Genomic DNA, 12,447 nt, shown 5'->3' with positions numbered 1-12,447 from the left:
ATTTACTATAACTGAATGGAGCGTTCTGGATGTGTTTAACTTGCGTTGTTGTTACTCGTATTGTTTCTCTCCTGCTCCTCCTCCTCTTATTACATTGTTGCTGCTCCTCGCCTTACGCTGGTCCTCCTTCTCTTCTCATGTTGCTTCTTCTCAACTGAAGACAACATAATTTTATAGCGGCAAAAGCAGCAGCACGCGGCACAGGATGCCAAAAGCAGCCAGAGCATGCGGCACCGAAATCTCACCTGGGAGACACAACACCGAAAGTCGTTGAGGTGACACACGACAAGAGGCAAAGCAGCATTGTGCATCGTATTCGACACATGAAATACTAAAAACACCCAAGTATCTCTTTTCTGGTTCACAGTGCACCGAAAACTCGTTTACGGTAAATGAGATACGAAATACAAATGCTACATTTATAAATGAGATAACATATTATCTATTTTTTCAATATAGATTTTCTATGTTATCTATTTTGTAAATACCGTCCTGGAAAAAGGGTCAAAGCAGCCCAACATGACCCTGGAACCTCCCCCTAAAAATAGAGCTGTCACGGCATCGCCACATCAACAACCTTTAGTACATCGGGGTCGATGAGCTGTTCTTGGACCACCTCGTCCACAGCAGGAACTCCAGCGTGATGACGGCGATGAGGAGCACGGCCAGGTTGAACCCATAACCGATCTTCCACGAGTCGTCGGCGCCGCCGACGTGGATCCCGAGCACGATGTTGACGGCCGCGAAGAAGAGCGCCAGCCTACCCGCCCAGTGGTGGTACCAGTTCCAGTACTTCCGGTACTTCGAGTCAGTGTTCGGCCTGAGGAAGAAGGCCAAAATCTGCAATGGTTCATGCGACATTCGCATCAGCACGGTTCCGTTCCATCCCAGAGAGGCTGCTCTGATTCAGAATGTTGTGACGTGCTTGCAGCAGCAGCAGCAGCAGAGAGAGTAGGGAGCAGAGGACACTGCCGGGCCGACCTGCAGGATGCCAAGGAAGAGGACGAAGATGCCGAGGCCTCTGTGCGCCGGGACGTCCGCCTGGATCTTGTTGTACAGCGCCACTCCGGCCACGACGCCGGCGAGGCCGATGATGAACCCGACGAACTGGAGGCCGACGTGGAGGTAGAACCAGAGGGGATCCATCCTCCGGAAGTAGCGCGCCAGGATGGCGCCGATCGGCATCAGGACGCCCCACGCGAAGACATTGAGCGCGCCATGCGCCCGCCTCAGGCCGTAAGGGAAGGACCCATCGACGGAAGCTTTGCCTGCGGATGAATGAATCACGAATGAATGAGCAGGTGCCGCTTTGTTCTAAGATTTGCTGATCGGAAGAAAGGCAGAAAGGTCGATTTTTTTTCGATTCATGATGCGAACAGATGTCGATTTGGCAACTAAAAGGTGGCAGCTGACGACTGAAGCTTCAAGAAACAAAAACCTTCCTGTCAACCGGCACATGACTTACGGTTCAAGTGGACTTGTCGGCTCATTTTTCAAGGTATCATTTGACATCAGATTAGAGACTTTTCATGCGCGATCACTTTCTTATTCGTCGCTTGGTTCAGTTAAACGCAATACTAGTATAGTACCATTTATCGATATAATTTTCTATTTATCTATTTTTGAGTCTTTTTAAAAAAATTGTGTTTTTAGTTTATCTAAAAAACTATTTTTGAAAATAGATTGTTACCTTCTACAATAATTTTTTAGCTTATCAGTACATAATTTCTAAAAAAATATCTCTCAACAAACTTCTAGCTTTAGTTTATTTTCCTCCGAAACAATCTTCTGACTTCTTAAAAATCACTTCTTCGTAAGCGAGTTATTGTAACTTCTGATTCCTAACAGCAATAGAAACAGAACTAAAAACAAGAATAAGCAGCGCCTTACAACGAACTCCCCTGAACTTTATATAGTGTCGCAAAATGTCTGAAGGCTCCAGACTATATGCTGGCTGAAAGCGCCAACTGAACTCGAGATAAAAGATGACAAAATTGCAAGTAGCAGAGAGGAACATACCCGTGGTGAAATCATAGTTGAACGACGTCTTGTCCTGATGCTGCGTGAGCTTGTTCTTCACCGGGATGCCGGGCCCAAAAGCCAGGATGATGTGCTGGTGGGTGAGGCGGTACGAGAACTTGAGCTGGAAGGCGAGATAGATCTTGGCCTGCTGCACGACGACGGTGTGGTCGTGGTCGTTGGAGACGAGGAACCCCCGGTCGACGACGACCTTGGAGCTGGACTTGCCGCGCAGCGCGAACTGCCGGATGTGAGGCAGCCCCTTCTTGCCCATCCACCCCACCATGGCGCTGGAGCCGATCATGAGGCCGTCCCTCGAGAACCCCATGCCCACCCAGCCCGTGCTGTACATTGTGGACAGGACTACTCGCAGGACGTAGTTCTTGTCCTGGTGATACTGCAATGGATCACAGATGTTGATACGTCAGAAATGCTGTGAGTATCTGCTAGATCCTCAGTTCATCATAATCTGAGAATTGTGCTAGAGACTTGAACTGACAAACATATTATTGCATTACTGGTTTTCCCTTTGAAAGATCATTTTTGCATTACTGTGATGCCCTTTCCCAGTACTCTTTCTTGGCTCTGCTAGTACCAAAGGTCCAAAACCAAGTGCAATCGCTTGAATCTTGCATGAAACAATGCATATTTGTCACAATTGTATCACTGAGTCGAGCTCCCTTGTCCCTGCCACAGACAATTTATGCTCTGCTCTGTGTTCACTAAGCAATAACACGAGTAGAGTTTCTGAATTCCACTGTAACAATCTAGCTAGACGACTAGATCCACCTCAATTCTTGACAGATCCCAACCAATATCAACCCCGAACAACTATTGAGACTGAACAACATAAATCACCATATGGGGCAACGTTCCAAGAACACTACAGAAGCTTAATTATCCACCTAATTACATGCCTATGCTTATGCAGAAAGAAACAGTAAAAAAAAAGGCACCAAGCTGCATGGAAGTGGAACTGGTCCTGAACATTGGCAACGCGCGTACCCGGAGCACGAAGTTATTCCAGACCGGCTGGCAAGCAAGCCCCGAGTAGTTGGCGGCGAGCACGGGCGGCAGCTCGCCGTCGCAGCTGTCCATCTGCGCCGTCGCTACCGACGGCAACCCCACAAGGGCCAGCGCAGCCACCACCGCCACACGCGCCATGCTACCCATCCTCGGAGGGAGCGACGGCAATGCCGGTGGCAGCAATGCGAGGACTGGTGCAGCTTGCCAGCAGGCTGCTTGCGAGTTCAGGGAGGGGAGGGAGCTAAGGAGTTGCGGTCAGTTGGTGCCTTGGTGGTCTGAAGTTTTTTTATCCATTTTATTCTCGAGGCGTTTGGGGTTGCGCTGGACTTGGGTAGAGCCGGGCGAACATGACACCTGAGAGGGTGGGTGGTGTATCACTGCAGCTGGGAACCGGCCGGCTTACGATTGGTGTCACTGGTTTGGGTGTCCCTCGCTCGATGGGTGTCATTGTCTCATTGATGCCGTCGCTCCAGATCTGGAAGTGAAAGCCGCACGGGGAGGTGGAGGGCAAAAGAAGCAAAAAAAAAAAAAAAAAAAAAAAAAACATGTACCCACCCACTCGTGTACTGCCTGTAGCAACTGCGTGGCATTTATGTATAAAAAGTAAATACTATTATTTTTGGAATATATAGTAGTCAAATATTAAATATCTATATATATAGAAGGCAAATGATAAAAGATTGAGTATTTCTAGAAGGAGGAACATAAACTGTCTTTGTACAATAATTATTTAATCAACTCAGTTGTATGGTGTACATCGATCGAATCTGTTATAACTTACTTTCTCTATTTTTCAATACTTATCACTTTTGACCAAACACGCATACCAAGACATACCAAAGATAGTATAAATTTTAAATATGAAATAACAAAAATACCCTTAGAAACTAGCTAAAATATTCTAGAACCTACCATAAATAAGTGGATAAGAGATATTTTGTAGGGATAAAATCGAAAACTACATCTCAAAAAACATGAAATGTCAGGTATTTGAAAACAAATAAAATGATAAAAATGACAAGTATTGAAAAACAAAGGAAATATGTATTTTATAGAAATATAGTTATAAAAGTAGAAGTATAGATGCACGCTTTTCTAAAAGTGAAAAGGAAGAATGAGAACTGACTGACAGTGCAGTGGAGTTCAGGTGATTTTGGTTGCTTCGGTTGGGAATGCAGAGCCTCTACACTTGCAGGATAAGATGAAGGGTCCTTTTAGAAGGCAAAAAATGGCTGGTACATATTAAGGATGTACTGAACAACTTTCTTGAAGGGGATGGAAAACTAGTGATGGACTGATGGTAACCGACCTGTCACCTGAAATCCTTGCCGGGGCAGGATTCTGAATCTCGCTCGCTGTTAATCGACAGAATCAGCACACAGTGATCATCACTTAGAGCTGCCTCAGCAGAGAGGAAACACTCCAGTAATGCAAACACTGAGTTCCGCAGCAGATTATGAAAAACATTTTTTATAAGTTAAGATGGAAACAAACAAACAGCTTCTGAGGCTCAGGTTCCACAATCCGGTTGCTAGATTGTCATAGTTCCACAATCTATTCGAAAACAACTTTTCTCAGCTTTTGATTCATAAAAGGATCAAAATACCCACCAGGATTCGAGCGTAATTACCCGTCCGCCACCGATATACCCCTTCCGCGCATCCCCCAGTCACAGGCGTTCGATGCCCCCCACCCCCGAACCACTCCTCCCGCTCCTCTCCCAGGCTCTCTCCCTCCTCCGATCCCTAGATCTGGCCCCATGGACGAGCATTGCCAACGATCGCCAGAGATTGAAGGCGTCAAGGGTGGCATCGACGACGTCGTGACTGTACCAGGGGATCTGGTCGCAGAAGGAGAAGAGCGAGAGCGACGACTGGTGCCAGTGGTGGGTGAGAAGGAAGTCAATGACAGAGGTGAGGCGGCTCCAGGAATGGCAAACCACGTGACAACAGAGGAGCGCCTTGGTCGGCAGGCCGATGAGGATCTCCCACACGATGAGCTCCTCTGGGAGGACAAGGGCAGCGAAGCAGCGGTTCCGTGTTCATCTTTTTTTTTTTTTGCGATTTTCGCCATGGCTCCCGCATTGCGCAGTGCAAGTGCCATTGTCGTTGAGCTTCTCCCCACCGCCAAGCTCCGTCGAGCGCCGATTAGTTCCCCACCGTCGATTGGCCACTCCAGAGCTCCTCCGCTGCCACGGACCCCTCGGTGATCTCCTTGAAGATGCCCTTATGCTCAAGGCCTTCTCCTAATGCCCTCCCTGTGACTCCTCCTCTCGGTCGTCGCTGCCACATAGCTCAAGGCCGTCATGTCACCCTTGCCGTCGCCGGCTAAACTCCAAGGGTCCCTGTCGACAAAGTGATACCTTGGACGGATTCCTATCACGTGCCAAAAGTCCTTCTGCTTTCTGATCGCTGAGCTGCGTTGCCAATCGCCCCTGACAGGCTCGAGCAGAGACGCCATGGCTACATCCTATCGATTTTGACCAGGGTCAACATGGGGACCTACTATAATTTACGTAATTTGATAAATGTGTTGTAATTTGTTAAATCCATAATTAAAAAGTCCAAAAGTTATGAAGTCAAATTTGTATGAATGTTGTATCTTTTACAATTTAATTATGCATTTTCGTATTACAAATAAGCTACATGTTCGATCGAATGAGAAACGTGTCACAAAATGATAAACAGTATACCCAAGTAAGACGAGGGCATTTCAAATTTTTGATATGCACAAACAGCAATCTAATTCATCTATAATATAGGTTTCTAAATAGCCCTCAGTTTTTAGACCCTCAGCGTTTGACGATCCAACTTTCCACAATAAAAATCCATAGCTAAAACAAAAACACTTAGCTTGGTGCAATGAGCCTAGCTCAATCATGCAGCACTTGCCAGCTGAATCTCACGGATGGACAACACGGCCCACTGGCCCAGTCGAAGAACAGGCCGAATACGATGAAACCATGTGATGATGCGCGCGCGGCACGATGAGGGGAGGACGATCCAACGCGCGAACCTTTTTTATTTATATATTTTTAATTTAAAAAGATATAAAATTATGCAGCCGTTTTAAAAGTTTGCAAAATAGGCTTCTATAATCTAGATCTGCACAAAATAATATTAAAATAGCCATAAAAAAGTTTAAAAAGATAGCATCGCCGCGGGAGATTTAAAATCATAAAAAATATCACGTCCCAATAATCTTAACCTTCAAAACACTATCGAAATAGCCATAAAAAATTTAAAAAATTATAATAAAGAGAATACTATAATCTAGTTCTGCATAAAATTAAAATAATTACTTGTATATTGAAAAAAAAAGATATTATGACACGAAGTTACTTCCCGCCCATCTAACGGACGGGAAGAATCTATTTTTGAAAAATTTCAAAAGCGTCCGCATAGTTTTATAATCTTTTAAATAAAAAATTATATAATAAAACTCCAGCGCGCTGCATGCTTCCTGGCGTTCTGGCCTGCCCGCTCCGGCCGCCATCCCGCGGTGCAGAGCAAGTCAACCACGACAGCAGCCGCCACCGTACGTCGTCCGACGCCTCGCGCCACCGCTCCGCCCTTGAACTGACATCCTCAGCACGACGACGTCTACTTCGTGCATAACAATTATTGATGTAGTAATTCCGCCAGAATCGACTGTAGGTACTAGTGTTTACACTTCACAATTTGAGTCCTGCAGCTCCGGTGAGTCACCAACCAGGCAACCAGGTTATCAAGTACCTCATCGTGCTCAACATTTGTTTGTGCGTTCTTACCAATCTACATTCTGTCGAAACAATCTGGGTCCTGTTTCTCTTTTCATCATCTTGTTGAAGCTGCCTGCCTGATGAGCCTGAGAGACTCAGCAAAATCATCCAAAAGCTGATGAGAATCTGGAAACTGAGCATCATCCACCGCGAGGACAAGCTTGACAGAGTTCATGTAACTTTGGTAATGTACAGTCAGGGCCTGTACATATTCAAGTGACATAATTATCAAATGAGAATCTGGAAGCTGTGTGAGTGTTCAACATTGTTGACGACTAATAACAAGTGCTTACATGGGGATGCCCATAGACAGAGGGGGCAATGTAGACGATAGGATGGCCATAGAACTCCACCTTCTCGGCAGGTCCGACCATGCTTGAGAATGACATGGTGGTATTAGTGAACAAACCATAGCAGAGAGCTGCGGCTGCCTATACATGTTACACTGTTAGAGTCAAGCATTCCAGTGTAGACTAAAGAATCAATTAGCTAATTTTGGCCAATGGAATCAATCAGCCAAAGACCTAAATTGACACCTCCGGTTACAACAAAATGTCAAAATACAGTGATCAGAGTCTTGTGATGTGAGACGGCCAATTTACAGTTCATGGAAAGGCTCTGAATTGTGATTGTCTTTTTAGAGGGAATGTGAATTATGATTGTTCGTTTGTTACTCTAAATTTTGAGTTTGATACAATCAGAACAATTGGTTTCTACTCGTTCTAATGAAATGAATGGCATGAAACCGCCAAAACAAACCAATAAATCAGACATGATGATATCAAAGTAGATATCATACCTTAATGCCAAAGAGTTTGACTATCAGGTTCCCGCTCCAGTATGTGAAAACTGCTTCGAACGATGTCTTCTTCCTTTCCGCTGCCCTTTTCCCTTCGCGGATGTATTCGAGTGGATCATCGTGCATGGCTATAAGGAAAGGTAGTATGATGTAGCCAATTAGATTTCCCCACTTTGCGTCGTTGTGCTTAATAGGATCCATCATTTCTGCCAATGCCTGCTCAAACCAAAATCAAATTGTAAATTCAGAAGAAATTGTCCAAAAACAATACTACAAAAACTGTATTAAGTGTTGATTTATTCTAACAAATGAATGAAACACTTCGTATATATAGGTTTTATGCTTACATGTAAGCCAGGTGATTTCCTAATGTTAACAAGGAGAGCTGATCGCACGCAGATGCGCTTCTGTGATTTTTTCCTCGTGCTGTTAGCATCACCTGGAGAAATCGAAGAAACGTGAGTATCAAATGTATATGGCGAATCGATCATAGTACGTAGAACTCGATGATTGTGCATCGAACAACACTCACCGGCCTTCCGAAAATAGTACCGCGACAATCCGGCATTAGTCACTCCAACTAGAACATCGTTGACACTCTGCAAAAGCCATCAGAAGCTGCATTTCGTTTGATCCTTCACAAGGAGAGCTAGCTGAATAGGAGCAGTAAACAAGAGGAGCTCTTACACACTTCATGGCATTCTTGACGAACTTGACGTCGTCGAGGCTGAGCGTGCGGTGCACGAAGCGCTTGCGGTGGAACTCGACGCCCTCGGAGCCCATGAACGGCGTGCGCGCGTCGCGCAGGAACCACGCCGTCGCGACGAAGCGCACGACGTCCACCAGCGTGTGCCACGCGAGCACGACGTACGACCACGCCCACACGAGGAGCGCCACGAGGCCCGCCGAGAGCGGCGGGCGCGGCCGGGCGTGCACGGGGCCCGTCCGGCGCGGCGCGGGCGGCAGCTCCGGCAGCCTCGCAGGGTCCGCGGCGCTTCGGGTGCACGCGATGAGGAGCGACAGCAGCGAGATGCCATCGCCGAGGGAGTGGTGCATGCGGATGGCGACGGTGGCGGTCGCCTCGGAAGTAGGGAAGTCGAGGACGTGGAGCTCCCAGAGCGGGCGGGAGTGGTCCATGGGCTCCGTGGACAGGGAAGACAGGTAGTCCTCCACGACCTGGTCCGGGTTGGCCGACGTGGCGGTGGGGTCCAGGTTGGGAAAGATGATGTGGTTGTCCAGGTCCACCGTGGTCCGGACCCACCGCGGCTTGGCTTTCTTTTTCACATCATCCTCCACCTGCCAGGTTGAGTGAACATCAAACACAAAAGCTCATACAGTACTACGTGAAAGAGCATGCAACACGTGGTACAAGTCACTTTATTAATTAAAGACATGTTTGTTTTAGCTGTAAATTATAAAAAATAGTTTATAGATCGTAGATGGTAAGAAACTGAATTGTAAAATCTAAATTATAAAAGTTGAATTATAGATTGTAGATTGTTACAATCTAGTAAAAGATAAATGACTGAATTGTTACAATCTAAGTGTTGTATCGTAACAATTCAGTTTTTATAATTAATTATTTATTTTAATTTTTAAATTAGGATCATAATCTAGATTTTATAATCAAACTGTTTATTCTAACTTTTAGATTATTATCATAATCCACCTGTCACAATCTGAAACAAACCGCGTCTAACTGATAATGCCATACTTTTTCTTTTGGGAGCTTCAATTATTGGCATGCCCAATAAATTTGCAACTAATCTTTGACCACCAACTCCTTTATCAAGTGGCAAAGAAACACTAACGCAAGCGATTTGTTAGGAAAGGGAGCAACGCAGATACAGGGATGAAACTTCATTTGGGCGCAGCTCATGATCCTCGTATCAATTCACCATCCATTTCTGAACTCAATACTTAGATGGCCTAGTAGAACGTCACGCACTCAACCAATTAAGATAGACTCAGATAACAAATTTCATGCAGAACAAATTGCTTGATTTGCCAGAAAAAGTCGAATGAAACAACGGGGCTAAAAGGTGATGATTCGTGTAGCATCAACTACAAAGTTTCGCAGCTTGTACTACTATGCACTATATGGTCCCAACTTGTCACATTCTCCTTGCCGTACATATCCGGAGAGGCAGCCATTGTACCCCAGACAGGCGTGAAGCTCGCTTTGCGGGGGATCTCTCGAACCGCAAGCAGCAGCGTCGCTTAGAGCTCGCAGAGGCGACACGGGGGCCCGTGCCGCAGATCACGCCGCCGCACCAGGCCGGCCGGCAGAACCGCGGAACTCAACGCGTCGCCACCATCCGAAGCGCCCAAAAAATTACTAGTGGCAGCGAGAAAAATTACTAGTCGCAGATCAACACTGCACCCGAGAGAGCCTTTCCTGGTCCGAGTTGCGAGGCTGCAGTAGAGAAGAGGAATCGATCCGGTCGAGGCCGCGCGTGGGCACGTACCTGGATGCTGCAGAAGCGCTGGTGGCGGACGAGGGTGGCCTCCAGCCCCGCGCGCGCCGCCGCGATGTCCACCGCCGCGCCCAGCCCGATGACGGCCACGATGTAGCAGTTGAAGTGCGTCTCCCGGAACAGCCGCCCCGCCGGGCTCATCGGCTCGCCCGCCTCCACGTCCCTCCCCGCCGCCTCTGCCTGCTCCTCCGCCGGCGCCATCGAGGTTTCCTCCTGCCGCGCCTTGCTCACCCGCTTCGGCCTGGGCGCGGGCTCACGCGAGCCGTCTCCCGCTCGTGACGTGTCCAAAGAGGCCAGCCGCTTCCGCAGCGTGGACGTGGTGGAACCGGCTGGATCGGCCGTCGCACCTGGATCCATCGGCGTACGCGGGGGCAGTGGCGGTTTGTGTGGACGATGGCGAGCGGAGCAGCGGTGGCGACAGCGACGGCGGCGTTTGGGCGCTTCCGGACTCCGGTACGCCGGGGTCGCCTGGTCTGCGCTTGCGAGTTATGCCTCGCGGGCCGGCGGGCGAGGCGTTTTTTTTATGCAGGGAACGCGAGCGAGTACGGGCGACCAGGCTGGTGTCTTGGTCAGACGTGGCGGGCTCGGGTTGGGCTCGGTCGTCGCGCCCGTTTTGATGCACGCCTGACCGCCGGGGCAACGCAGCTCGTGTGGTCACTGGTTGGTCCGCTCAAAGTTGTCAAAAGAGGCATCATTCGACTTGGAAAAGGAAGGGGTGATTTGATTCGACGAGACCTGTTTTTTTTAGAAAAATAGATTCTTTTTGTCTTATATGAAAGAGTATATTTAAAAAATTACAACTATTTTGACACATATTTAAAAAAACTATAACTATTTAAATATGTATGGTAAAAACTACATTTTTTCATTGTAGGCTCACCTATCATCCTCTATCAATAATTAGATTTTTGATTAATCCTCCTATTACATACTATAGAGTATGATAGGTAGGCTCATAATGAAAAAGTTATAGTTTTTTCAACATATATCAAAATAGTTGTAAATTTTTAAAATATGATTAGAAGTTATAATTTTTTTAATATATATCAAAATAGTTATATTTTTTTAAAATTTACTATATATTAAAAGCTAAATTAAGCACCATAGAGTTTTTAATATTTGCTAGGTTACCAATTTATTAAGATCAGCTCAGACTACTAAAATAGAACTAACGATTTAAAGAGAATCTGTCTAGCTACAACTTTGTATGAGCAGGTGCGAAGCTCTTTATCCATTCCAACATATAGGAGATAATCTTTTCAGTTTTTAGCATTGGGGTTTTTTTTTAAGCAGCAGCAGTCATTTCTGATTTGATGAGACTTGTTGATTCGCTGCCAATGCTGTTAATCTCTCTCTTTTCTAAGTTTGATCATGATCATACCTTTAACCAAACAAGGAATGCTGCCAGCGTTGGACATAAGCCCCGTTTGAAAAGAATGTAGATTTAGAGTTTCTGTCTAACTGAGTAAGCGACTGTGTCTGTTAAATTTTAGTTATTGATTTTAAATAAATTTTTAGCTTCTAAGCACATTAAAAACAAGAAAAGTTTATCTCAACCTGCCTCTCAGCTTCTAATTCATTTCAATCACGGCTGCCTGCTTAGCTAGCCAAAGCCACCAAAACCTATAATCAAAAGCTAGCTATTTAAATAGCTTCTTTAAAAAAAAAAACACAGTAAGAAACATATCCAAACGGGAGGTTATTAGCCTAGGCAATGCAGTTGGCGAGTTGATAGCATGCCCAGGCTATTTGGGTAGCTTTCAGTCGCCGTAAACCAGGATGCACGCTGCTTCAATCTGATGACCAGAATATAACTTGCAGCACACAACGCACTCTCTGAGATGAGACAGAAAATCGTTTACACAGCCTTACAGGTTCAGAAGGAATGCTAGTGTGCAAGACAGTTTTTTTAGTCAAAATTGTGTGGAAGAAAGTGAAGTGCCTTGCTGTAGTAGCATCCTCTCACATGCAGGCATGCTTCCATAGTTGCATCCAGTTAGGGCCAGATTGGTTCTCCTCGATACTCACCCCACTAAACCTAGGTAGGCAAAAAAAAAATTGACGGAGGAATTGGTCAACGCCAAAAAATTAGCAGGGCAAGCGCCAATTCCAAACAAAACATACCTAAGGTTTCATTTATTGTGCCAGTAACCAAATAGCTTCACCTGTTTTGAAACAGTGGTGTCATGGCCCATTCGGCCATTCCACTCTTGCCAGGGCACCCATGCATGCGTCCTGGATTTTATTATCCATCGTTCACGAGCGGTTAAGGCTAGGGGCCATCAGTCCCTCTCTGTACCCAATGGAACCACTCTTCCTCCTCAACAATTCTTTTACCATCGATAAGAGGGAGGACGAAAAGAAAA

The 12,447-nt window shown here is 46.2% G+C and overlaps 2 protein-coding genes across 4 annotated transcripts; both read right to left on the bottom strand.

Moving 5' to 3' along the window:
• Positions 1-288: 288 nt before the first annotated feature.
• On the bottom strand, positions 289-3,371 carry LOC133929383 (cytochrome b561 and DOMON domain-containing protein At3g61750-like). The gene is made up of 4 exons (XM_062376119.1): positions 3,025-3,371; positions 2,020-2,416; positions 982-1,268; positions 289-840 (listed from the first exon to the last, which is right to left on the bottom strand). Exons 1-4 carry the CDS (start codon positions 3,190-3,192, stop codon positions 580-582), a joined length of 1,113 nt encoding a protein of 370 aa, XP_062232103.1. The 5' UTR covers positions 3,193-3,371; the 3' UTR covers positions 289-579.
• A 3,253-nt stretch (positions 3,372-6,624) lies between these two features.
• On the bottom strand, positions 6,625-10,583 carry LOC133929382 (wax ester synthase/diacylglycerol acyltransferase 11-like). Of its 3 annotated transcripts, none has more exons than XM_062376116.1 (7): positions 10,073-10,583; positions 8,292-8,900; positions 8,137-8,203; positions 7,952-8,043; positions 7,605-7,820; positions 7,099-7,180; positions 6,625-7,007 (listed from the first exon to the last, which is right to left on the bottom strand). In XM_062376116.1, the coding sequence occupies exons 1-7, from the start codon at positions 10,436-10,438 to the stop codon at positions 6,946-6,948; spliced, it is 1,494 nt and encodes a 497-aa protein (XP_062232100.1). In that variant the 5' UTR covers positions 10,439-10,583; the 3' UTR covers positions 6,625-6,945. The 3 variants fall into 3 exon arrangements, with proteins under 3 accessions (XP_062232100.1, XP_062232099.1, XP_062232102.1); XM_062376115.1 differs by having other exon boundaries at positions 7,099-7,236; positions 10,073-10,582; XM_062376118.1 differs by having other exon boundaries at positions 6,866-7,007; positions 7,099-7,232.
• Between the last annotated feature and the right edge of the window lie 1,864 nt (positions 10,584-12,447).

Source organism: Phragmites australis, chromosome 9 (assembly GCF_958298935.1).
Source record: "Phragmites australis chromosome 9, lpPhrAust1.1, whole genome shotgun sequence".
In the NCBI taxonomy this organism is placed as follows: Eukaryota; Viridiplantae; Streptophyta; class Magnoliopsida; order Poales; family Poaceae; genus Phragmites; species Phragmites australis.
Note: the sequence above shows the minus strand (reverse complement) of the source record. Positions and strands in the feature narration are given on the sequence as shown.

Bases quoted from the DNA above. Each gene is read 5' to 3' on its own strand.
- LOC133929383 (XM_062376119.1), bottom strand. From the start codon at position 3,192: ATGGGTAGCATGGCGCGTGTGGCGGTGGTGGCTGCGCTGGCCCTTGTG. The intron at 2,417-3,024 runs GTACGCGCGTTG...GATCCATTGCAG, and splicing joins GGAATAACTTCGTGCTCCGG to TATCACCAGGACAAGAACTA. The intron at 1,269-2,019 runs GTATGTTCCTCT...ATTCATCCGCAG, and splicing joins CAACTATGATTTCACCACGG to GCAAAGCTTCCGTCGATGGG.
- LOC133929382 (XM_062376115.1), bottom strand. From the start codon at position 10,438: ATGGATCCAGGTGCGACGGCCGATCCAGCCGGTTCCACCACGTCCACG. The intron at 8,901-10,072 runs GTACGTGCCCAC...TCAACCTGGCAG, and splicing joins AGCGCTTCTGCAGCATCCAG to GTGGAGGATGATGTGAAAAA. The intron at 7,237-7,604 runs GTATGATATCTA...TAACATGTATAG, and splicing joins TCAAACTCTTTGGCATTAAG to GCAGCCGCAGCTCTCTGCTA.